The 26,563-nt window shown below is 43.4% G+C and overlaps 3 protein-coding genes across 12 annotated transcripts; all 3 read left to right on the top strand.

The window, feature by feature from the left end:
• Positions 1–653: 653 nt before the first annotated feature.
• On the top strand, positions 654–7,255 carry LOC131665020 (lysyl oxidase homolog 2A). 4 transcript variants are annotated; one of them, XM_058936601.1, is made up of 8 exons: positions 654–1,447; positions 2,528–2,677; positions 3,532–3,822; positions 3,886–4,092; positions 4,760–5,057; positions 5,806–6,000; positions 6,094–6,217; positions 6,804–7,255. In XM_058936601.1, exons 1-8 carry the CDS (start codon positions 1,246–1,248, stop codon positions 6,924–6,926), a joined length of 1,590 nt encoding a protein of 529 aa, XP_058792584.1. In that variant the 5' UTR covers positions 654–1,245; the 3' UTR covers positions 6,927–7,255. The 4 variants fall into 4 exon arrangements, with proteins under 4 accessions (XP_058792584.1, XP_058792588.1, XP_058792586.1 ...); XM_058936603.1 differs by having other exon boundaries at positions 655–1,447; positions 5,872–6,000; XM_058936604.1 differs by having other exon boundaries at positions 1,387–1,447; positions 2,449–2,677.
• Positions 7,256–10,320: 3,065 nt separating this feature from the next.
• On the top strand, positions 10,321–16,818 carry LOC131664995 (protein bride of sevenless). 5 transcript variants are annotated; one of them, XM_058936555.1, is made up of 9 exons: positions 10,321–10,458; positions 10,687–11,120; positions 11,215–11,343; positions 11,466–11,954; positions 12,043–12,340; positions 12,553–13,259; positions 13,336–13,679; positions 14,871–15,110; positions 15,440–16,816. In XM_058936555.1, the coding sequence occupies exons 2-9, from the start codon at positions 10,994–10,996 to the stop codon at positions 15,797–15,799; spliced, it is 2,694 nt and encodes an 897-aa protein (XP_058792538.1). In that variant the 5' UTR covers positions 10,321–10,458; positions 10,687–10,993; the 3' UTR covers positions 15,800–16,816. The 5 variants fall into 5 exon arrangements, with proteins under 5 accessions (XP_058792538.1, XP_058792537.1, XP_058792540.1 ...); XM_058936554.1 differs by having other exon boundaries at positions 10,322–10,599; XM_058936557.1 differs by having other exon boundaries at positions 10,322–11,120; positions 15,445–16,818.
• A 313-nt stretch (positions 16,819–17,131) lies between these two features.
• LOC131665036 (synaptic vesicular amine transporter) lies at positions 17,132–21,796 on the top strand. Of its 3 annotated transcripts, XM_058936629.1 has the most exons (8): positions 17,132–17,634; positions 18,277–18,486; positions 18,931–19,197; positions 19,484–19,524; positions 19,601–19,750; positions 19,890–20,008; positions 20,080–20,211; positions 20,775–21,796. In XM_058936629.1, the coding sequence occupies exons 1-8, from the start codon at positions 17,544–17,546 to the stop codon at positions 20,971–20,973; spliced, it is 1,209 nt and encodes a 402-aa protein (XP_058792612.1). In that variant the 5' UTR covers positions 17,132–17,543; the 3' UTR covers positions 20,974–21,796. The 3 variants fall into 3 exon arrangements, with proteins under 3 accessions (XP_058792612.1, XP_058792611.1, XP_058792613.1); XM_058936628.1 differs by having other exon boundaries at positions 19,890–20,211; XM_058936630.1 differs by lacking the exon at positions 18,277–18,486 and having other exon boundaries at positions 19,890–20,211.
• The last annotated feature ends 4,767 nt before the right edge of the window (positions 21,797–26,563 follow it).

The following is a 26,563-nucleotide window of genomic DNA, read 5'->3' as shown; positions in this document are numbered from 1 at the left end:
CCGCTTCTTTCGTAATCATCGCGAGAGCGCGCACGCGTCAACTAACTGCTGGTGTAAGCAGATCGGCAGTGATTACCGCTAACTGACTCCGTCCTCACTGCACTGCCGATCGTTTGCCAGCCGACTTTCTTTTTCCTTTTTTTCGCTACTGCTGAGGTAAGCCACGCACTGCCGTTTTGTCACCCAACAATCATTCCAATTACAAAATTTGACTTCTGCACACTTTGCAATATCTTCTACGTTATCGTGAAATACTCGAAGACTTGATGTAACCTTTGAGCACATGTTTTTACAAAGTAAAATAAATCTCGCGTCGCGTGCTACTGCAGCTTGTTGGATTATGACATTTAGAATCTTTATCCTTTGAAAAATTAATATTTTTTCGAGAAACTTCCCTTCAGAACTTCAATAGCCCCTGCTTATTGGGAATAAATCTAGCTTGCCCAAGTAAAATTTCCATAAATTGTGAAGGCAGAGATGAAAGAATAGAAGAACTGAATTGCGCTGCTGTGACGTTTAAAAGGGGTTGGAGTACGTGAGTGTTTTACGACAAATTGAAAATTTTTCACATTCTAAAGCGCAATGAAGCGTTTGAAATCGATAAATTGTTAGTACTATACTAGTGGAATGCCTATTACTAAATTCCAGCAAAGTGTTACGGTAATTCAATAACAACGCGCGTAATCGCAAAATGAAAGATTACATTCAGTATACCTCACGAGACAATTATAATAATTATTTACTCACGCCAAATTGACGTTGAACAGAGATTACATGTGTTTTCAATGCAAACGTTTGAATACGTACAAAAAATTTCATTCTTAATACGAAACCTTATCATTATACGGTCAAACGTATCAGTAGTAATTGTGTTCCATCAGTGGGGGTCCTTTATTTGGATAATAGTCTGTCCCATAATAATCCAACAATTTGCGATTCAATCAGAAATTATTTAAAAAGTAAGATATCGCCAAAGCAAGCTAACCCTGAACGAACAATATTGATGTGTCAGGCGAAATTTATAACTTGTCCGTGGCGCTCCGCCGCGTGATAAATGCAGTAGTCTAGGTACGGCTGAGCTAAATCCAGCGATGATAAAGAAAATCATAAAAGGCATAATAACAAATCAAATGAGCGAGCAAGTCAACTGTAAGAACGATTGACCCGATAATCATTGAAAGTGCCGCAACAACTGTACGCAGCGTAGCAGTCAATTATACCGTAGGAAACAGGCCTGTTGAAAGAATGAAAGCTCCAATGAAGATTCTGCTATGCACGCTGCTCGTCAGCGCAACGGCCGCAGAGGAACTCGTGGAGACAATGTCAAAGTCAGAGTTACGTCGCGTATTCCTGCAGGCCAAGCACTTCGCCTTGAAGAAAGATTATCGCCGCTTGAAGAAGCAGGACGGCGCGATCAAGCTGGTAGGCGGCGAGAGACCTGCAGAAGGTACGAATATTTCCTCTTTCTCGCGCGCAGATGACAATCGCGTTGACTACTTAGCTCTCTCGACGGAGATATTTTCCAGACTACAGAGCAGAGCGAAGAGAGAGCCCCTTACGTAAGCTCCCGGACGGGATCGATCGATCTCGCTCGCCTCCATGGCCGCGAGACTAGTATATCTGTGTCGAGCTAGCAAGGGACTTTTATTGGGCTGGATTTGTGTAACGGGACGCGCAGTTTGACCGGCGAATGTCTACGCCCGCGCGACTCTCTCTCTCTCTCTCTCTCTCTGCCCCGCCAGCTCGTCAATTTTCGGCTCCACGTGCTTCATTATGCACGAATTTGCCCGACTCTCCGTGCGCCAAACTCCTCTTCGGCTGTTTTTCTTGCTTGCGCTCAAAGACAATATAATACAGGTCCCGGCGCTGGCGAATTATTAACGACGAGGGGCGCGGCTCAAAGGGAATATAGACGAGTCAGCCCGTTTGTTTCGATACTACAATTACTCGCTTGCCTCGGTCGCTCGCGCGATGTCAGAGTAAATGTCGATCTGTCCGGAAATCACGGCGCTCTCCTTGTTTTGCCGTCGCACCAAAGGGAATCGCATCGCGTTGAACATTGTCGTGACTCTGAGTTTTCGCGCCATCGAGAAAGGGAGGCCAGGCCGAGGGAACGAGTCTCGACCTTGTTCGGGAGGAAAGGAAAAGCTATTTTGTCCGTCAATGGTGAAAAAGAAGCTAAATACGCATACGAGCACAAATGAACGCAGTATGCATCGAGCGAGCGGACGAGCAATTAAAAGGGGGTCAGCGGAGCGAGCTATTCACTTGCTCGCTGAGATTAGCCTTTCTTTCCTCTCCTCTCCACTCGGTCTCTCCTCCTCTTGCTCCGCTTCTTGCTTCTTCGCGTATGCACGCTACTGTCTGTGAGCATGTGCTCAAATTGGTTAGCTGTCGTCAAGATGCATCGATCAGTTCCTGCGCAAGCTTTTTCTTCTTCGCATGCAGTTGGCAGTTCAGCATCCATTGAAAACTGCCGCACATAGCGAACAAGTGTCGAACGACGAACATATTTGTGTGCGCGCAGGCAACGTGGAGATCCTACACAAGGGCAGATGGGGCAATGTATGCGACGACGAGTGGGACGAGATGGAAGCAAGGGTCGTCTGCAAGCAGCTCGGATACACTTCTGGCAGAGCCAAGCCTACCTACGACGCCTTTTTCGGACAGGCAAGAAGTAAAGTTAAATTGCTTATTACACGCGAATCTTGAACGATAAGATTGCCGCGCGCTCCGTGGAAATATGAATTTTTCGAAGCAGCGCTCTACTCCGCTATTTCCATTAGCATTCGTTACATTTTAATATTACATTTTCCGGAGGAAACTTAATCAGCCATGCGTATTACAATTCTTCTCATGAAAAGTAATTTTTATTTGGAAAGAAGAAAATTTATTCAGCAACCGGATTTTCACGCTGAGATTATTTGAGAAAATTACTTTTCCGAGTATTCAATTTAATACAGTGAATAAGTACTTGTCCAATTATAGATTTACCTTATGTCATCATAGTACGGCGAATGAATAGAAAAAAATAGGAGAAATGGTAATATCACGTTTGAAAGAAATGCTTTCTTTAGATGTTGACGATATTTGACAAAATGAAGCAGCAAATTCTGATTCGAGCATTCAGTGACATATTTGTCAATAGGTATTCATTGTACGATAAGCATAACAACTTAATGCTTCCGAATGCGCGAATTCTTGCGCCGAGCGCTCGAGAGTCAGTCTATACGAAGCGATTAATTGAGAATCAATGCAGAAACTGTTTAATTACTCTACAAATTGAATCTGAGCTCTCAATCCCGGCTGGTTGGTTCTCTTTCACGAAATTCAAATGACGGAGAATCAATTATTTCGTTGCTGAATACATTAGCCGAAGGAGTTTCCGTCGCCGAGTTGGTCAATATTTCCGCAGGCAATCACATCTCGGTGAAAACATGATTGTGCATTCCGAGCTGCGTGGCACATTTTCCATCCGTACACCGGCAAAATACGAGTGACACATGGTTAAGAAACAGAGCTTCGGCGCAGGACGCTACTGGATGACGAATCTGCTGTGCGAGGGCAATGAACGCGAGCTGGCGCGATGTCGCTTCAACGGCTGGGGCCAAGTTCACTGCAAAGCCAGCGAGGCGGCTGGCGTGAGCTGCGAGGACGATAGCGACGGCAAGACGACGATTGAGGGCCGCGCGTCGAACGTGAGCTTTAACCAGACAAAGCGCAAGAGCCGGATAGGGGACAGTCCCCGCGGCGGTGTAGCACTGAGACTCGTCGCCGGTAGCTTTCGTCAAGGCCGTGTCGAGCTGAGATTTGCCGACTCGGGTGAGTACGGGCTGCCGGATTTTTACGACTCACGTGCCTGGCTCTCTGGCATTTTGTCGACAGATTGGGCTGCAGTTTGCGGCGACGGCTGGTCTCTGCGGGAAGCCGCCGTGGTCTGCAGACAGCTGGGACTTGGATTCGCTGCCCAGGCCTATCAGAGCAACGTCTTCGGCGCGGCGCGCGTCCCCATGGCCGCCAGTGGGATTAATTGCCGTGGCGATGAGAGACAGCTCGCCGAGTGCAGCCATGACACCGTACTTGATTGTCCTGGTTTGTTGCTAATCTCTCTTGATGGCTTGTCGATTTTTTCCCGCGTGACAGTGACTGACGAGTGACGTTGGCAAACTGAGTCGCATGGCTTTGCGAAACGAACCAAGCGTACTTTGCATTGACGCACTTTCATTACATTACGACCCTTTGCTGTGCACGTATTTTTTGCGCGAAATTTCGAGTTTTTGAGGATGTGAAAAACACGCGAGCTTACAGCTGCTGCTACCGTTTTAATTGAAATTTTGCCTGTTTGTCGAAAATCAATTGCTATGCTCTGCGTTGGATTACCGAAAATCAATGGTATTTTATCTTCGAATTCCTGTCTCGCATTCGTCAGATAGTGGGGAATGCTTTCAAAATGCTTCTCGATTAAATTCATTGTCAATTTTAGTATCGCTGTGATAAATGAAATTTATGCAAAGTTCTAATTTATACAGTTAAAGACGCTCGTTCAAAATCTACACTGCAGTGGAACATGGAATAACACAACTTTTCATCTGGATAGAAAGAAAAAGGAACTTATATCCTCACTATGAAGTCATGAAACTCCGACTAAGGATAAAAATTTCAGCTTTCCTAGCGGGACAACGCGCGTGTCGAGCATCGCCAGCCGTAAAGTAGAAAAACGAGGTAGCGAAGTTTAACTTGGAAAATTTATGGCTGACAGGGGTGGGCGAGAACGTCGCCGGAGTGACGTGCACTCAACGCATCGCCGACTTGGTATTGGACCACACTGAGCTGGAGCGCACTGCCCACCTGGAAGACCGTCCATTGTATAATTTGCAGTGCGCCATGGAGGAAAACTGCGTGGCATCGCAGGCATATCGGTCGCAGCGCGAAAACCGAGATTGGCATTGGGAAAGCCGAAGGCTGCTGCGTTTCACCGCGAGGGTGCTGAATTTGGGCTCGGCCGACTTCCGACCCGCGCTTCCGAAACACCTCTGGGAATGGCACATGTGTCATATGTACGTACGTGGTTACAACGCGGTGCACGTGTTCTTGGCTTTTTCGCGCACTGCATTTTATGGCGCTAGCTGCGAAATCTGGATCAAGCACATTTTCACTCGAGAGTTGCATGCTGCTGCTGCTACTGCTGAGTTTGGTTTTTTGTCCTGCGAGCCTGATGCATGCGTCGCGAGTGCTCGTGAAGCTGCTTTTTCGTTGCCGCGAAGAGGGAGCCTTATTAATTGCTCTTTGCCAAAGTTTTCCTCCAGCACAGTTTCGAACTGCATTCGAGTAGCTCGCTTCCATTATTATCGAGAGTTCGAATTCTAGTGGCATTGATAACTCGAAAATGCAGCTTCCGCGAAACTTTCCAAGATGTAGAAAAAAGGTAAACGTAAACAAGATCGTTACTACCGGACTTTTTGAGCGTTGCCTGCTTGGCTGGGCGACATATGGAAGTTGTTCGAAATTATACGCTCATGTTACTAACACTTTATTATCGTGCGGATCGCTCGTTATAACGCTAATTTTATACTCATGAGATTCAAATGGCTTTGTTCCAAGTAATAATGAATCAACATTTTCAACAATTCGACTGTTATTAACTAAATTTATCATCGAGTGCACTTCATTAACGACAAAAAGCGATGGAAATAGCGTACTACTCTACGCTCTAAAAAACGCGCAGAACTTCCATTTTTATTCAGGAATAATTATGCATCCGCACGAATGCTTTAGTCTTATACATGCACGCTATTAATTAAAAAGAACCGCTACAGCACGAACGGTTCCACTGATGAAACGAGGTGAAAAGAAAGAAAACACATGTCAAAGGCACTACCACTCGATGGAGGTATTCGCGACATTCGACATCATCGATTCGAAGGGCAGGCGCGTGGCCGAGGGTCACAAGGCTTCCTTTTGCCTTGAGGATAATCAGTGCTTACCAGGTATATGGCCTAGGTGAGCGTATATATGTGCCTCAGCAAGAAGGCAAAATCCTTCATCTCGTTAAAAGCGAGCGTTTGACCCAATTTTGTTGGCGCTTACGTGCAGGTACAGATGCGCGCATTACGGCGACCAGGGAATTTCGGTGAATTGTAGTGATATTTACCGGCACAACATCGACTGCCAGTGGATCGACATAACAGAGCTTGCTCCGGGATCCTACACGCTCAAGGTAATTTTTACGCACCGCCACTAATGGGCTGCTATACTCGGCGTAACTGAGCCAACTTCGCCCGATAATGTTTGCACGCCACCGATGATTCATTTCACCTATAGGAGAGCGCGAGCGTTCTGACGTTATTGCCCGCGCGGATAATTAATTTGATTTCGCGCTATTCTTGTTTATTGCGATTGATATTGCTCGAGTGGCCATTCAAGGCTTATTTATAATCAATTAACGTTCCGTAATCCAATCAAGCAACCCTTCACTCCCGAGATGATGTTCATAGATCTTTATTGATAATGATGATAATAATCAAGGTGGTCTTTCGGTTAACATGGTTGCATTTCGATATTGCTATTTGTGATTTCGTACCTGCGAATAACGAGAGCGATAAAGGCTATACCAATGAAAAACCAAATGGCAAGCAGGAGATGAACCGTATTATAATTTGTATCGTTGATACCTCGGTTATAAAGCGCCAGCTCGCGCTGGGCCATTTGATCGGCGCCGAGTGTAATTAACGAGTTCGTTAATGAGCAGAGCGATAGGCACGCATCGAGATTGATCAATACATACGCTGGGCGATAATTTGCAGGTCGCGGTGAATCCGGAGGCGAAGGTGGGGGAGATGTCGTTCGACAATAACGCCGCCACGTGCAAGCTCCTCTACGCCGAGACGTTCGCCAAAGTCCATAGCTGCGTGATGGGCAGACCCTAATGGACTCACACTTGCACAGAGCGCGCAGGCATATATCGAGAGAGCAGATTCGATTGTAAATGCCATTAACGAGAGCGACCCCCTTTGTCGACACCGCGTCTCGCTGACTTTGCACCTGTCTGTGTGCCGCGCGCTGCGTACATGCGCGTGCCACTGTGTGGCCGAGGCTTACAATATTGACCTCGATGCCCTGCCATACGCCCAGCACTGCCCGCCACCAACTTCATACACCTACCCTTTTTCGATGCTGCTCGCGATTGCGAAAGCTACCTCTCCTCCTTTATTGTGCGCGAGTTTGTTGCGTACCAATGGCGGATTTTTTACTTGTATCTAATACATTTTTATTACGAAATAAGTGTTACCTTCATTGTTCAATCCATCTGTTTTTGAAATAAGCAATGAACTATCTGTCGTTGAAGTGCTTTCGAAAAGCGATTAGCGTTTATTATTTTAATTAGCAATCAAGGAACATCATTCAGAAGATTAATCCAATTGGCGTACTATCAATAATGATCTAAAAATTTGGACGCTTTGAAAAATATCCTCTCGAGAGAAAATTTCGTCTTGTCATAAAGAGATTTGTTCTTATTATAAGGGGATCTGACAAGAGGATTGGCTTAAGAAGAACTTTTTTCTCCAATCTTTTTGTATTGATAAAGAAAGGCATCTTTATTGACAACAATATGTTATTGACGACTCCGGATTACTAATGTTACAAGTTATTTTAATCACTCAATGGTTTCTCTAGACAATTTTAATAAGATGGCTTTCTTCTAATGGTTAAAGTTGAATTTGATGCAGATGCTACATAGTATTACTTGTGATTTAATATGTTACCGTTGTACAGTAATGAAGAATATTTTCAAACTTCTTTCTGACTGACTAAAAATTGATGTTCGAACAAAATAGTCTAATGCATGACATTCTCAATAAAAGTAATTGAGTGAGCATAGGAAAAAACTTGAAAGGAGACCGTCGCACGAAAGGTACAAGTTCCTTTCGCAATTCGCAATCTTATCGGAAGTCTTCGAGAAGATGCATCCTATCAGAAAACGTCTTTTCAATGTGCTTACTCGATCAATTACAGGGCGCATTCAAGTGCAGCATCCACAGTGGGTTCCAACGAACGTATTTTGCCAAGCACAAAAACTTTTCTAAACGGGTATCGATAAAATATCGAATTCGCGATCCATGCTAAAACATGATCTCTCATCTTGTCCACTCGTGCTAAAAGAATATATGTGGAGGCATTTGCGTAACATTTACACGCCGACGTATCAAGCCGCACGTCGAGCCGAAACAAGGTACATTTCAAAATAAACGCTGGCGCCCAGGCGCGCGCATACACTGACTACGCCGACCGCAAAACTCGGTCGAACGCGTGCGCGATTGCCATAGAGCGGAGAGCAGCGAGATGCGGAAGAGTAGAAGTCGGTCCGCATCGGTGTTATCGTACACACAGGCGCGGGTACACACACATTACCGGAAAGATAGAGAGTCAAGCTCGACGCTATTATGCGTGCAATTATGCATTAAGCGTAGAGCCGTGCGCAACGAGCCTCGTTCGAGCTGAGTAGTTTAACAATATGCGTCAGCCCTGGCAATTGCCAGCGCCAAGTGTCCCTTGTACACCATGACAACCGCTATATTTACCTCACTCGCGTTAAATTTGTGATTGCGCGTTTTTGCCTATGAAGAAGGCAAACAAAAGCAACGCGCGCGAGTTTACGACCAGCGACGTACGAGCCAGCGCGAGACCGCGTGCAAGCTGCAAATTAATCCGATAACGGGTGACGAGGGGGAAATTGGAAAATGAGCGAAACGCCTGGGCCGATAATGAGTGCGTGAATATTCTCTGCCGGTCGAGTTAAATGGACGTGATTACTCTATTGTACTCGCTCGTGCGAATTAATAACGTAGCCACGAGTTAGATATGAGTAAATGCCTGATGGTAACCTGAGTAATGGACGAGAGGTGAATGTATTCATGCTGTGCTATAACTCTACCGATACGAATTGATTTAACGGAATAATAATTTTAAAGTTAGTGCGACTCGCGTGCAAGAGTCCATCTCGTTGATTTTATTAATCAAATAAAAGATTTCATTCTCTCTTTTTTCGCGAGATATGTACCAATATACGCAGAAAATTGGATACAAATTATACGTTTACGCTTTATCTTTTATTTTCTGCTCTCGCGTGCTTTCTTACTACATAGTCCGCGACTGATTTATATTTTAGACGAGACGAGCATCGTCCTAATTTATTATTTACGAGCCTTTCTCCACGCGAGCGCGCGTGTGTTGCATTAAGTACGCGCATAAATTAAAACGCGCGGAAAACATTGAAAAGTGCACATAAGTACGTTTAATTAATGAAATGTGCATTCATTACACTTGAAGGAAGACGCAAAACCCGCACGCACAAATGTAAAAACGTTGATAGATTGTTTTTAAACAGATTACTTAAGAATTGCATTTTTATAGTTCGTGAAGGCGAACGAGAACCCCATCAGATCTGAACAATGTCGTTTGGTAATACTCAAGAAAGATTAAGGAGATGAGTTGATTTGAGAAATTCGAAGCTTAGTCTCTCTTCTTTTTCTTTACAGATTTGTTTTATTTTCTCGACAGATTCGTCCGCTTGAATAGATGGTTCTACAAACGTGAACTCCGCTGCTAACGTCAATATGTGAAGATGATAACGAAAAAGGAAATTGTTTTAATTGAAATGCATCTAACGTGAGCTCGTGGCAACACCCTTTGGTTCGCTCATCTTCTTCTCCTTTTTGAAAATAAGCGCTCCGTGAAAGTTGAATTTTTGTCAGGAGAAATGAATTCGCTCTCACTAAATACTTGCGGTGAACGAGCAAAAAGTGAAGATGATTGAAAAAACAGAGTATCCGCGGGGGATCAAAAGAATTTCCAATGCATATGCGATCATCTACTCTCTCCGATAAAACGTGAAAACTGTAACTATTGGTTCGAGAACTTCCTAGCAAGCTTTGCTCTTTTGAAAGACGCCAAAGGCACGTTTGTGAAAGAGCTGTAATAAACACTCGGGCACGCTGTCGGTCTTCTCAGTCTTCTACGAGAAAGAAAAAAAAAGAGAAAAAAGAAAGAAAAATAGAGCACTCGAGAGGCCAAGATTGAGAGCTCTTTTCAATCTTGGCCTTAACAACAGCGATCGCGGTCGATTGCGCAACTGATTTGCCCCTTATGCATCGAGCAAGAGTAGCGGTGGTGGCAGCCGTGGTAGGGTGCGGCTGTCAATTAAAGCGCCCCCTTTTCGCTCGCAATCCAACGTGACTACCAAGCTATAATTCGTTTAAGACGCTAGGACGCGGCCTGGAGAGGAATATGGCTTCGCTAATGCAGTCGACCATCACCTGCGACCGGAGCGAGCCGAGTGCCGAGCTTCTTTTTTTATCTCTCTCCTCTCTTTCTCCCCAAAGAGAGAAAGAGAGAGTTTCGAGCAACGGCGACGACGTTGCCCCGTTCCAGCTGGACGCCCGCCAAAGCGGGATATGGAAGGTGACTGAGACGATAGAGCACGCGGAACCGGCTACCAGAGTGAGCGTGTGATATGCGGACGAGCCTCGGAATATTGCAGCGGTCGAGTTGAGAGAGGGCCAGCTACACGTACACCGTGCCCCTTCACGCCAATTTATTTCGGTTTTATTGCTTTGCAGCTCACGCTGCTTTGTTTTCGCGCTCACACTTCAGGGGCTTTCCGCTTTAAATTGACACACTTTTTTGCAGTTGACTCGAAGAGCCGTGTCTCGAGTTGAGTCAGACTCTAGATTGATGGTTGTCGTTGTCGATCGATGTGGAGCCAAAACGGAGAATTGACGACGAATCGTCGAATTGGCGAGTGCATCGGTGAACGAAAAAATGAAGAAGTTGCGCGGTAGTACGATGTGCTGCCGAAGCCACGTGCGGTGATCGAGGGGGTTGCCATCTCTCTCCGGTCTCCTCGTGGATATCGACTAAACACGCGCGCCGCTCTAGAGAGAAGTCGGGCTTTGGCTTTGTCGCTTGTGGCAGCATCTGTCACGAGGAGAGAAGCATGAATCTGCCAGGCACTTGGCAGCTAGTGCTGCTCTCGTTCTTCGGGCTCGCTTTAGCCATCGAAGACCTAGTCTGCTCGAAGAACCACTCGGTGGTGGAGGTGAGCGGCGATGCCGTCCTTTCAGGTAAGCTCCAAAAGCTTCGGGTTGTTCGCCCGCGTAGGCACGGTGGCGCGTGATTGCGCGGCGATTGACCGACGGTGCATCTTTGCCTCCGCAGTGTTCGTCGACACAGACTACGGGCCCGAATGCAATATTTCATCGCCAAAAAGCATCCAGGAGGTAGCCACGGCGATGTTCGTCGCGCAATCTCTCAACAAGCTGGGATACGTACCCGGAGTGACGATAGGTAAGTAATTTGGAGTAGGTCGGCACTCGGCACTCAGCTGCCCAGCTTTGATAGCTCACGGCTACACCGGGCGTACCTTTCGCGATGCGCGAACTTGTAAGAAAGCGGCACGCATGTTGAAGGTATGCGACTGTACGACACGTGCAACGACCGTATCTCGGTGTACAAGCAGGCCCTGCTGTCGGCAATGGAAATGGACTGCTCGGCGCACTATGACCTTGGCATTTTAGCGCCGGAGCGCTACTCGGAGGTGCTCGAGCCACTACGCAACTTGGACATAATCCCGGTGAACACCTATGCCTCGGCTAACCTGTCGCGGCCGCTGATCGACGTGCTCGTAGACTTTATCGCGAGCCGATACTCAGTCGTCGATCTGGTACTGAGCAGCTCGCGTCGGCTGCTCGATCGATTTCTCGACGCCAGCAAGGAGGCGGGCATTTGCGTCAAGAGCGATAAGATGCACGAGCCCGACGGCAACGCCACCGACCTCGTCGTCGTCGCCATTGGCGACTACGACGACGTATCCGCTTGGCTCGACGAAGAGCAGATTGGCGACCACGACGATAAGAAAATTTGGATCATCCTACCGGTCGACAACTCGCACGTGGACGGTGAGCTCTCTGCGCGTCATTTTCAAAGATAATCATAGGCCTTGCAGCGGCGCTTGACGATGAAAGTTCGATTAACTGCAATTCGCAGACTTGATACCAGAAAGCTCGTTCGTGGTGAAACCCGAGCAGTTCCAAGTGGACCTCGGGCCGGAGCTCGACATGTCGGAAATATCCGTAAGCACAATACTGCACTCGCCCCATCTGCTGAGTGTGGGCAAGGCCATAGTCGAGATTGCCAAATCTATGCTCGACTTGCAAACCAAGAGTTGTCCTTACGGAACAACGGGTTGCGTCTTACCACGATTCAGCCTGCCCGAGAGAGCCTCCATCAGCAATGCGCATCTCTATGAAATACTTCGAGTACCTGCTAAGTCGCACTCGACCAAGTAAGTAGCGACAAATAAGTCTCGACGCAATCATTGTAGCTACAGTCGGCGCAATGCTGACGTAGTTCACCGATATTCTAACGGCTGATCCCATGCTCCTCAACAATCCAGACTCCCCTTATCGGAATTCAATAACCGCATTCTCTTCTATAATTTTAACGAAAGTCTCTCCCTCTCTCTCATGGACTTTTGTTTTTCGCAAATGTTCGCAGGTACATCATAGCCCGAAAGCTAGGGGACGCAGTGGTGGAGATAGCCAGCTACATGATCGACGCGACGAGCGCGCGCTACCGAGTGATGCCAGAGAGAGAGATGCACAGAATGCCACGTTTGTGCGTGAAGAAGCTCGCCTCGAGATGCGACATGTGCATCAACTTTCAGATCCGCTCGCACGACGAGGACGAATACGACGACGACGACTACGGGGACAACTCGACGTTACACAACCTAAAGCCCAATGTCTGGGTGCCGATCTTCCTGACTATCGTCAGCTGCGGCACGCTGGCATGCGCCTGCGCCGGGGCCTTCATCGTCTATCGCTACTTCGTCGAGGAGATACTGGACGGCAATCCCCTGATGACGCTTGTGCTCATAGTCGCGACGGTCCTCATGCTGCAGAGCATTGTGCCGTTCTGCTTAGAGGACAAGGTTATGGGCGCACAGCATCTGAACGCGAGGAAGATTTACGTGTCGAGCTTGTCGTTCGGTCTGGCCTTCTCGGTGATGCTGACCAGAGCCTTGTTCCTCGCCTTCACTAGCTGTAGTCCCAGCTTCACCAGCCACATCAACGGCTACCTGCAGGGCTGCATGTTGCTCTTCATGGCGGGCGTCGAGATCGCCATTTCCACCATGTACTTCGCGCTGAGCACCAACGACGCGGCTCGCGTTATGCGGGGACCCGTGTACATCGCTCTCTTGGGTGAGTTCACCGCAGTAACCTGATCACTGGCAGAGTTAACGACAGGCCGGCGGTTCGCCGCCTCGCCCGTCCACAGGCTACGACATATTCCTGCTGGTGGTGTTGTTCGTGACGTGCTGCTTCATCGCGCACATCCCGCGCAACTACCGTGAGGGCATGTGCTTCTTCGGCACGGCGATAGGCTTGCTGATGACCTGGGCGGTCTGGCTGACCTGCTTCTTCCTGATGTCGGCCGAGCAGCGAGACGTGATCGTCTGCTACGGCATCCTCGGCACCGCCTGCCTCATCATCGTCGGTATCCTCGTGCCGCGCACTTACTTCATGCTGTCGCATTATTCACGAACCGGCGACAAGGATTTCATGGGCCGTTTCGAGGTGGCCGACCTGCCGGATCCAAGGATGAATAATGCAGCGCGTCAGGTAATGCGGATCGTCGGCCGCTCCGCGGGCAACTCGCACCCGCGAGAGAGCGCCCACGAGGCTCGCTCGCGCGCCGAAATTGCCTTCGTTAAGCTTTCGCGAAGTGGCTTGATGCCTCGCGCGCTACCGGATCTATTTGCAATTAGATGGCGAGTGAGCGCGCGCGCGCGCGCGCCAGTTCCCAAGAGCACCGGTGCGCGCCCGCCGCTCCTGCCTACGATCAACGCTCGCTGCTCCACGGAGCGAATACTTGGCCGAATCGCGTTTCCGCGATCGCGTATACGACTCACGGTACATCGTCATCGTATACCCCGGCTGTCTTCGCACGAGCGCGAAATTCTCGTCGAACCCGCGGCATCGGAATTCGATGCGAGAAAGAGTCTTGCGACGAAACTCAACGCGATAGGTGACCCAGCGCCTCCGGTGCTCGAGATAGCGTTTCGCATTTTCGAGCCACCGCGTGTTGCTACACCCGAGTGGGACAAGTTTATTGTGCTGCTGAGTGCACGATGCTGTTTTGCATATCGCGTACGCACGTATACGCGTCCGTGCTGCCGAGGCAAAAATTTCAACGAGATAGCAGACTCCGACCAGCAAATTATCGGCGCCACCGCCCCCCCCCCTCTCTCTCTCTCTCTCTCTTTGTGGCATCAAATCTCGTTTCGTCTTTCTCTTTCCGTTCATTCGTTGACGCGATATGACGCTATTGTGCTCGCTGCTGTATTTGATCGAAATGTCAATTGATATAAATGTTCCGATAATTACTTATACCAAATTATAATTGAACATACGCTCATCCATTGTCGCGTTCAGTTTCATTTGTCGCTCCAAATATGTCGACAGTTGAAATACTCATCCTAGCTTGTCTAGATTAGCAAACCGAATGAATGATGGCGGTGCGACGGGTACGCAGAACGCGTTCAGATGAAAACCACTAATTGCTAGTTTGAAGAAAAGAAAACAATGACGCCCCAGTCGCAACAGCACGCACGCGATGATCAGCAGAGAAATTGATCGTGCGCGCGAGCTTCGGCGCGTGTGCACAAGCAAGCTTGCAATAACGCGGGCAAGCTTATAGCAAAAGTCCATTAGCGCGCGCTGGCTAATTAGATGCTATCGCGATGCCTTCGGTGGCGGGGGCAGGCAAGTTTGACGAGGTGCTAACGGAAGCGACGTGCTCCCATTGTAAAGGCGTTGGATTTGCAGTCTCGTCAGCCGTTCTACGAGTACGTGCAGCAGCAGCCGCCGTCGGCCAATTACTACGGCAGCACCAGCCCGAACAAGCAGCCTGGCAGCGCGAGAGGCCGACGCAACCAGCGCAGTCCTGAGCCGAGGCGCACGCCTGGCTACAACAATTACGGATTTCGGCCGGAAATGAGGGAGCTCGAGCAGGCTTACGTCATACCACGACTCTACGTCGACGACCCGAACGTGAGTACACACGGAGCCGCGTCGCGCTCATATGTGCCTGCAGCTACGCAGCTGTTTGGCTCCCGGGCCGGACGCTGCCCGGGTGCGCTTTTTCTCTTGCTCGCCTGACTAATTTACGCGCTAACGAAGAGAAACTAGCGCTCACTGCCGTTCGCACGAGCACTCGCCAGAAAAATCCAGTCACGCGACTTGGGCTGCGCGGCGCACTCGCTCTCAGCCTCAACTTGGCGCGGACCGAGCGCGAACGAGCAGCACGCAGCTCACGAACGACTCGCGCACGCACGCACTCGAGGCAAGTCAAACATTGATCCGGGACCTATCTGTCGAAGGTTAGCCGTATCCAATCGGTGGTCAAGAGCGAGGAGCCACTGGAAGGGCCGGCCGCTCAAGAAGCCCGCTACGCACTGCCCAGATCTCTGCTGCGGAAAGCCCGAGGATTGGCTGGCAGCATCAACCGGAAAGTCAGCGGACGAGGAGAGCAGCAGCAACCGACCAGCAATCCCAACGCCCGCAACAACCGGCCCATCGAGACCGAGGTCTACGTTCAGGATCGAATCTCTCCCCGGCGCCTAGGGCCTGACGAGCACTTCCCACCCCTCAGGAGCCCCAGTCCCAAATTAACGCCGACTCACACCAGCATACGCGAGGAGGACGAGATTCACGACTACAACAGGATTACCCGCTTCTAAGCACTTTCCGAAAGACCAACTGACTTGTCGTTGCTCTCGATTGTTTCGCTGATTAGTTTCTTAAGGACCAAGTCCAATTCTATGACCAATTCTGAAGATTTGTTTCGAGAAGATAACTTATTTTGAGACTGCCTCTGCCGGCTCGCATACTCGAACAAAAAGACTACGAGACTACGACTGTTCTGTACAGAAATAAGTGGAACACTGCCGCTCTTTGGAAATGAATCTAGTCGTTTATGTTGTAGCTGTTCAAATTCAAACAAGCAAAATCGAAGATAAGTTCGATACGTCTAACTTTAAAGTAATTCATATTTTATTTAATGATCGATTGGTTATTATATTGTTACTTTACTTCAATCACTAGGAACATTACGATTATGAAGTTGATTATTATATTTTAAATCTATCATACTCAATACTTTAACCACTTTCACAAGTTTACTCAATTACTCAGTTTGGATGGAATATCAATATATGTGTTGAACGGAATGACTGAATAAATAATCTCACTCTAATCTGAACTGATAGATCCAGGGCTATATTATAGGTGGATTGATTAATATATAAAAATAATATTAAGTAAACCTCATTAATGTTATCATAAGAAACATAAGAAGTTTATTTGATGAATGTTCATTCTATTGGAAGACATGAAATTTTTCGATCAAACATGCGTGATATTTTTAGAAAGATTAAATTTTTTGAACACTGCAAAAAATTTTTGATATATTTGGTACTTTTGAAAATCAATATCTGATTATTATGAAATCATCATATGAAAAATGATATTAATTGTGTATATAACGTGTATATAGGATAGCTGCGCAGAATTGTTAAAAAAATAACGTTAATTCTCAAAAAGAAAGCCATCCAATGTAAACTGTCGAGCTATAATGATGATACATAAATCATCTTTTCGCTTGATAAGCTTTAACTATTTAACGTATCCTAGCCACACTTCCAGCTTATCGGCATTTTTAATTGAAAGCTCTCTCTCGATTAAGGCTTTTTTTACCTATGTGGTTGACGCATTTATCGTCGGTGCAAGCACAACATTCATGCGGCAGTGCGAAAGGGCAATAATCGAGCTTAATTAGCGGAAAATCGAATACATCGGGTCGACGTAATCGATCGAATTTGCTGGAGCGCGAGCGCAGAGCAGAGGGAGACTAAAATAAAAGAAAAAAGGAAAAAGCGGAGAGTCGATCGGGGCGCAGGTGTAGTTGGTTGGCACGCAGTTAGAGAGCGGCATAATGGATTCTTCGTGGGAGCTGTCTTTGGTCTGCTGTGCCGCTGTTAAAGAAAGGAGCAAGGAGAGAGGTGTATCGCTGAGATAAGCCTCCAGCCAGTAAGAGAGCTCGCACGATTATTATTTCCAGTCCATGAGCTCCGGAACTAAGTCTGTCGCTGGCAGATAAGCCGGCAGACGCTGCCACTGCTGGGCGTGTGGCACGCGTGATCGAGGCGCGAAGAAATCGAAAAGTGCAGGCAGTCGTGAAATGAGCGATCGCACGCATGCGCGCCTTCAGCCGAGGGACGCCATCGCCACGCTCAGCGCAGGATATAAAGTTAGAGTGGCGAACCGATCGGTTTCCAGTACAGGATGACACTTTCGCTCGACCGTCCTTTGTGTGCCCCATGCGACGACTTAGCATTCGTTAGACGCAAGCCAGCTGTATTTTTCATATCGAAAATCACTTTCGCTCTCCGGTCGGCAGTCAGCAATTAGTTACTCTTTTTGGCCATGTACGAGCTGATGGAAAACTCAAGATTCCTGCTAGTGACGACGGTCTACTTCAGCCTGTTGCTCGACAACATCCTCCTTACAGTCGTCGGTAAGTCCGGATTTCCGCGCCGAGGATACTGCGCTGTCAGTTGCCCCTCCCTCGTTTGTTCTTAGCTTGCAGCTCGCTGACTCGCGTTTCCTTTTTCTCCGTCTTCTCTGGAGCTCAGTACTCCCAAATGAACGAACAAGGCCGAGCTGAGCATTTGCTCCAGCTGCGCTTTATACGTCTGAATGGCTCTCATGCCAATTCCCTTTCATAATTACATGCCAACTCGGACGCTCTTAAGTTTTCCCTGAAAAAGCTTAGCATTTAATCAGCTTTCCTTTACTAAAACATTACGGACCAGTTCAATTTCACATCGCGCAGTACAGTCCCATTACACGCATACGTATGACGCGACCAAGACAAGCTTGCAGCTTTACCATAAAGAGGACTAACTAATTGAAAAAGAAAAGTAATGGAACTAAAAAAATGTCTTCCTCGCTGGCGCGCTCGCGGAGCACTTAAATCCTTTAACGAGAATAATTATAGGAGAAGGCGTGCGGGCGCTTTTAAAAAAAATTCCCCATGACTGCGCGTCGAGTGCGGCGGGGCTTCGTAATAAAATTCAAGCGGCTCTCCATTTTCCCTTCACTGGAATGGAGAAATCCGAGGTCGCTGTAGTTGTCGTGTGTGTGTTCGAAATTTTAGTGCCGATAATACCGGACTATCTCTACACCCTCGAGGGCAACTCGAGTCTCAACGGCGAGGAGGATGAAAACGGCCGGGTGGGTTTACTGCTCAGCTCCAAGGCTTTCGTGCAGCTCTTTCTCAACCCCGCCGTTGGCATTCTTACTGGCACTTTCGGTTACGCCAAACCTTTGTTACTTGGCAATCTGAGCCTACTGCTGGCTGCTCTGCGTAAGTATTTTACTTTGTGCTGTTACTCCGGGCATACGCGACCTTCAGCAAAATGTCAGCGTACTAAATTTTTGGGCTATTCTGACTGGAAAATGTGTAATTGCAGCGTCAGATGCATATGAATAGCGGTTTTATCCATTATGCAGATGTGGTCGTAATTTCAACGGTACATAGAATTGACGACGAGTGTAATTTAGCAGCTGGTGAATTTGCAGAATTATGTAGAATGGCTAGAGAACACTTAAAAAACTATTTAAGCTTCGCCACGTGCACGTGTACACGCGAATGATTATGAACTTGTGAAATTGACGAGAAACGAGGGGAAAATTGGCAACGATATAGCAAACGATTATTTATCAAAATGGCTTGCGGCGATTGCCAGCAAATGACAGTCTATTGATTATTTCCTTGATATAACGACAATTTTTCAAACATTGTGCGCAGTGTTTGCCGTGGGAACGACGTACGAAACGCTATTCTTGGCGCGCAGCATTCAAGGTGTATCATCAGCGTGTATCGGCGTCTCGGGAATGTCGCTGGTGGCTTTCCAGTATCCCGAGGAAGATAAACGCTCGAAAGTCATGGGCTTCGTCCTCGGCAGCATCGCCCTGGGAGTTTTAGCTGGTTACCCCATTGGCTCGGTACTGTACGACCTCGAGGGCAAAATGGCGCCGTTCTTGCTCGTGGCAGCTCTCATCGTGTTACTCATAGGTTCGTGTTTCACTCGCTCTGGGCGCTGAATGTTTTACGCTTCGTTGGTAATCAATTATTAACGCAGCTTTTCCAGCGGATTAACCGTTTTTAGCCGCTGCTGATCTCTTTTCCTGGCTTTTTTTTTCTTTTTTTTTCGCTCGCGGATTCATACGTCTAAGAAACAGAGTTCAGAGATAAATTTTTTATTTGGCTTATTCCTGGGAATTTCATGTCGAGAAAAACAAAGTAAAGAACCGAGATAGTCTCGTTTCGCAATTAAATATTTTTGAGGTGTATCTCACAGGACTTCAGTTGTTCGCGTTGGACTTCGATCCAGTGACGCAGGTGAGCGCTACGCCATTCGGATTACGCGCATGGCTCGAGGCAAATTGTAAAGCGCGCTAGCTCACTTCTGTTGCAGAAGGGCGAAGGCGAACAGTCAAGCTGGATGTACCTCTTACTCGACACTCGCATTCTTATAATTGCGGGAGCCATATGGTTCTCAACAACACCCATGGCTATTTTAGAGCCTTGCTTGCCCATCTGGCTCAGGACCCACATCAAGGCGAAGGTTATTAATCATTACTATTTCATGAAACAAATCCGTAACTCGACGATGTAGCGCATGCTTGCCAAGGAAGGAAATATCTTTCGAAGCAAACGTGCTGGACCTAGAGAGAGCTTGCAACAGAGCAAAACTTTTCTCTCAGAAATGGCAGCTGGGCGCGGCATTCATCCCGGACAGCGTGGGCTACCTGGTCGGCACGAATTTCTTCGGCATGATAGCCTACTACTACGGCCGGTATAAAACGGCAGTGTTGGCAATGCTGTTAGTAGGCTTGAGCGCAACCGTGATACCCGCGGCGAGCAACATGTCCCAGCTGATCATCCCGCATTTAGGCCTTGGATTGGGTATCGGCGTGGCGGATGCGGCGCTCGTGCCGCTGCTCGCTTCGCTGGTCGATCAAACTGGCGGCTACGGACCAGTCTACTCCATCCAGCAGATTGCCGTCAGTCTGGCTTATTCTCTAGGTGAGTCTGTCGCTTCGACCCGCGAGAGACACGTCTGATCAGTTACGCGCTTGTACTACTTACCTCGCTAGATTATCGTTGCCGGGCACTGACTCTCATTACCGTTCATTTGTTCTTGTGCGTTTATGCTGACTCATTTATACTATTTGGTTGAATAAATAATACGTTGCCTGCTGATTCGATAATTGTTCAATGAGCTCGTACATTTGTGAAGACTTGAAATAATTAAACGTGCTGAAACAACAGCTTTAAGAGAGCAATTAAGTTATCAATTTGCGAATGTATCTAAGCTAAGCTTTTCATCATAGAAATATCTTTCGTATAACTATTTATAATTCATTCCGCGATATTCAATAATAACAGAGAAAAGCATACAAGATATGAAAAGACGAAATGAAATGTCCGAGATGAGCAAATTTATCAGCAAATAAACGCATTGGAGAAATAAAGTATCCGCTCTAGCAACTAGCAACGTTACATTGACAGCGCTGATCTGTGTGGATAAGTGTGTCCATGACATGTTAGAGTGGCCAACCAGTAAAGCAGTTTCGTCACGTCCACAGGTCCGATAGCGAGCGGCGAGCTGGTGCGGAGCGTCGGTTTCCCATGGGTAATGCGCGCTGCTGGTCTGGCGAACGTAGCCTACTGCCCACTGCTGATTTATCTGGCCCTGAGGCGACGCACGGAGCCAACCCTGGTGAACTCTTCGGGCCGCGAGTACGATTCCTTCGAGAAGCCGCGCCAGTATCAGCGCTTCTATGACTCGGACGACAGCCTCTAAGCTTTAATCTCGCGGCAGCCAGCGGTAAGGGACCATTCGCATACCGAGCACACGGTACGCAACTACCACTGCCAGCTGCGCCCCCCCCCCCCCTCCTCCCAAGATAATTGTATGATTTGCGAATTAGATGCTCGCTCGAGCAAAAAATTGGCGTGTCACGCTAGCACGCGTTTCGCTTGCCTGTTTGCCTGCTAATACCGGTGGCGTGACGTGGTACGCATACGCTTATCCACGCCGTCTTCTTTTATTTTTGTTTATTATCACAGAATATTTCTGCCGCTCTCTACCAAGTCATTATGTATACGCTAATGAGCTATTTCTTCTTTCCGCGTTTATTTATTCCTCTTTTTTCTCTTTTCCTGGTTTTTCTTAAAATATTTACGCTGTCCGTGCATGCTTCGTGTCAAATGCCGTGAAAAATTAAGCCTCCTATTACCGTTGTATTTGTACGAGTCGTTTTGGTTTTAAAGCAATTTCACTTCTATTAATCAGAGCTGTGATAAATTAATCCTAGAATTTCAATCCATTATAAATACGTATACGTAAGGTTGTATTTACATTTGCCTCTTTCATTTCATGTATTAGTATTCCCTGTCGTACCATTAAAATTCTTTTGAACTTCGAGTAAGAACTGAAAAATTGCTTTTATCATGTATTCTAAATGAACCATTCTTCGTAGAAAGTATTAACGTGTCTTAATGTTTCAAAAAACTACAGCTGAAATTCAAAATTCAATTTTCAGTTTTTTCAAATTCATAAATTATATCTTACAAATGTTCGATATTACCTCCAATCTTCAATCTAATCATAACGCTGTAAATATTCATGTTCGAAATAAATATTTTTTCAATCAACTATTAGTTCTTGCAATTATTATATTACGAGATATTATATATCATTATATTATTTAATCGTATATATCTAAGAAAAATATGTGTTATAAAAAACAATGAATTCAGCAATGATTAATGAAATAATTTCAATGATAACGAATATTCTGAAATGATGTTAACATAATACCATTCAAAAAAAAACTAGATAGTATAGATATATAAAATTTTAAATACAACTTCGGAAATATGAGAGAAATGTGTATAATCAAAGTTATTTTCGCACTTCGTATTTTTTCTAAATGGTAAAATTATTTTCATTTAATTTTCAATACTACAAATGTCGTATTTCTTCATATTTTGTTTTTTTATTGAGTCGAAACTGTAATACAAGGTAAGTAGCGATTAAATATAAGAAAAGTAATACTTCTTAGCGTATAATATTCTACATGCAACTAATTAGGTAATGGATGCTAAAATATATCATTTCGTTTCACAAAACAAAAAGAAAATAAGGAAAAATCATTTAATTGATTAACGTGTGTCATGTGAAGCAATTCAGCTATTTATATATAATTATCGTTTCACATCTTAATTCATTTGTAAAGTAATACTGCAATGATATTGAACATTTTCTTTCTCTCTTGTGGTATTAATGGTCAATATTTTCTCTATTCATAAGTATTTAATTACATTTGAAAAATAATATTACATTATACATTACTTTTTGAATAAAATTAAATTAGATCTCTCTTTATTTTATTTCATTGCTTTGCATTACACATTTTACTTGCAATATTTTAAATAAAATATATTTTCTTATACTTTGTATTTCTCAAAACTTGTAATTTGCAATTATTCGTGATAAAAGTTTTCTAGTTCCGTTTATATTATACAACTTTCAATCAAATAAAAATCTCCTGTTTTTATTAAATTTTTTATATATGAAACACAGTCTACATTTATCTATTAAACTTAACGACTTTGTAAAAATTTTATTTTAGTTGCTCATAAATATATATTATCGAAAAAGTTATATTTTTCTAAATGTATTAATATTTTTCAACTATTTATAAACTATTTTACATCTATTTATAAAAACTGACGATATATTATACTGTAATAGATAATATTACAGTATTATGTATTATATTATATAATACAATATGTTATTTGTATAATATTTATGCAGATAATTATTATCTGTAGAAATTCTATATATTATACACATAAATTTTACTGTGATTTGTGGAGAACAAGTACATTTCGCCACATCATTTGAATACACTGAAAACAAAGTGGATCCACAAAATACCTTTGAAAACGATAAATTATATAAGAGATTATATTACATAATAAACCTTATAAATTTCATTATTATATTTAGAAATTGGCAATACGTATTACTCAAAGGTAGATTTATATTTTAAAAATATAGATGTAGCGTTTATTAGTAAGTAATAATCTATTGAATAATAATTATATAAATATTGTAAAATATAATAATAATAATACTTAATGTATATGAAATAATTTTAATGCTATACTGAATTAAATATGATCTTGTTATATTTTTATATCGCCTAAAGACAAAAGTGTAAAGTATTTAAATCAACACAAATGGTCAAAGATTTGTTCTTTGAATTAAAACTTGGGAATAATTTATATTCGAATATCATAATCAGAGGTTCTACTCCGTAACGATCCACTTTCGACGTTGTAAATTGGGATTTACTTTCTTTATTATTTATTTGTAGTTTAAGCTAGTATGACATGATGAATCAAATTCCAAATAATCTTATCTGCTAACAAGATGGAAAGAAACATTTTTCATTTTATTTAGAAGATATAAGTATTTCTTGTATTTAATAATATCTAAAGTTCTTGATAACAGCATCTTAAACAATCTCAATATATATTAATGCATATTCTATGCTACAAGGTACGTGCTTTTTTTAACCCATTATTACGCAAGCAAAATCCAGGCCAGATAGCACCAAGCTAACCATTAAATCACTGTTAAAACGAAATAAATTTACCCGTGTTTTTTTCTTTTAACTATTCTAATTGTTTTGTGAAATTATTTAAATAAAATAAACAATGACGATTTCAATAAACTGATAACGCCAAACGATTCGACAAAAAAAAACACATCGAAAACCTTTGTACCATTTTTCCGTCAGATTCTATTTTGTTAGTGTATTATCGTCAGAATATCAAATATTCAGCTTTATTTGGAAATCAAGATTTCATTCTAACCAATAGCATGAGACATTTGGGCATGATTTTTTTAACCGATTTATAGTTATATAAAAAAATTTTAAAAAGATTTTCTACTTGTTTTTCTGCATAGAATCGATTGGTATCACCAGTTTCTTGAAAGTGGAAAGTTTATTATAATTTAGTTATATAATTTCGTATAAACAATTAGAATCGTAATAAGATAAACACGGTTTTTTTTATCGTGTGGAAAGTGGTCTTGTAGTTAGTTTGGTGATACCTAGCGTAGATTCAGCTTGGAATAACACGAAGTACAGCATCTCTGTTTGAGATGTCATTGTTTATTATGATAATACACTAACAAAATAGAATCTGACGGAAAAATGGTATAGAGGTTTTAGATGTGTTTTTCTTGTAGAATCGATTGGCATGATCAGTTTTTTGAAATCGCAACATTTTGTTTATTTTGTTTAAATAACTTCGCAAAACAATTGGAATCGCAAAAAGAAAATATACGATGTTTTCTTTTTCCGTTTTGATAGTGATTCAATCGTCAATTTAGTGCTATGTGTCCTGAGTGTTGCTTGGGTAATAATAGTTTAATGAAGTTTCTAGCAAATCACTAATTTACATAGAAATATATAGTGGTATTTAATTAAATTCTACAAGTAAACTTTTTAATTCTTAAATACTACAAGTAAAGTGTGTACGATGCTAAATATTTCCTATGAAATCTCTTTATTAAATTAATGCAGGCAACGATGGATGCCGACCTCATCAAACTCGTACTCCCTGTGGAGATCCATATTCGACAATTTGTGGACAACCAATACCTAGATTTTACCTCGCAGTAAGTGATATGTATTACATCACACAACATACAAATATCATAATTACTTTGCACTTCTATATATTACAGGATATGTTTACCGTTTACCTACATTTGTAATAATAGTTTCTTTAGGAAAGGAAATGATTGCATTAAAAGAGAAGACTGTTGAACATTGACCAAAAATAATTTTATACAAACGTGCAAATCTATTAATTGTATATTAAAAAAACAAATAAAAAAATTAATACATACTAATAAAACTTTATAGATCAAATCAATAAATCTGATGAAATCGTGTTCTAAAATCTTTCAATAATTATTATTTATTTTTATAAATCATTCTATTGATATTTTAAAATACGTGCATGTAGAAATATCATAATAATTCATTTGTAGTAATTTTACGAAAAAGAAATATTTTTATTTATGTTTTATGAAGAAATATACGATGAAAACATGTAATCAATTATTAATGTTTAATTGTTGTTATTCAACAAATTACAATTTAAAAGTGCTAATTTGAAAAAAGAAATTTGAATAATTCCAGTCTACGTTACTATTGTTATTTGCATTTGTTATTTGAGAAAAGAGAGAATAAGATAAACTTTTACCGTATCATAAGACGGAAGCAAATAAGGAAAATTTACGTTATTAATCAAAATACGTCACTCACAATATGAGAGTGTTCTTACTAAAAACCTTGTGCTGATTCGATTCACTTCTAAAGCAACACCCCAACCGCGATAACGAAAATGTTTTTCTTGTATTTTGCAACGTTGGTTGTCAGTCATTTAATTGTTATAAGTGAGTATGTTATAATTCAATTGTTAAATAAGTTTTCTTATTCATCAGTTAATATTTATAATATTTAATATCAGATGAAGCAAGCACACCGAAGTGCCCTGCTAACCACACGTATGCTCAGACTGTTTCTGGATGTCCCGCAGCGTGTATAGTGTTACGCGTAGAACGTGCAACGCTGACCTGTCAATCCATTGTAAGTAAAATGATACGTAAGAACAAGTTATGCATAAGCGATCTAAGTCTCACTTTTTACAATTCGCAGGTTGAAAAACCTGGCTGTTATTGTTCTCCCGGTTATATTTTAAAGTCAAAAAGATCTAAAAGATGCATTAAACCTCAAGACTGTTAATCCATTGAATAAAATAACATTTTTAAATTTATGCTTATTGTTTTCAATTAAACGTCGTTAAACTTTGTTCACTGAATATTTGGTAAGTTTCATTAACTTTCACGTAAATTATGAAGAAATATGGTACGTCTTAGAAATTTCGTCGAATTTTCGGAGATCAACGTCAAATTATATATAGAAAAATAAAGAATAATTAAACAATGAAACCTCATATTCTAGAAAATTTCTAAAAATTATCATTCTTGTATTTTAGTATATAGAGAATCTGATTTTAAGAGTATAATTAAAACTAAAGTATATTTTGAATGTTCAATCAATTCTTTTAAAGAACTTTGTAATGAAAGCTGCTTAAAAAACAACTTATAGCTAATGTTACCTTCAAAATTAATTATGGCTATTATCAAACAAGAAAATTGAAGAAAAATACAAGTTAAGTATTGTTTATATATCTACAAAACATTCCTTATCAGCTAACGCAAGTTGTGGAATACTGAATATTTTGACTAAATGGGCTATTAAAACGGCAAGTTCTGCGA

Source organism: Phymastichus coffea, unplaced genomic scaffold (genome assembly GCF_024137745.1).
Source record: "Phymastichus coffea isolate CEN01 unplaced genomic scaffold, Cenicafe_Pcof_1.1 PCOF00047, whole genome shotgun sequence".
Lineage (NCBI taxonomy): Eukaryota > Metazoa > Arthropoda > Insecta > Hymenoptera > Eulophidae > Phymastichus > Phymastichus coffea.
The sequence above is the reverse complement of the archived record's forward strand: the minus strand, read 5'-3'. Positions and strand labels throughout refer to the sequence as shown.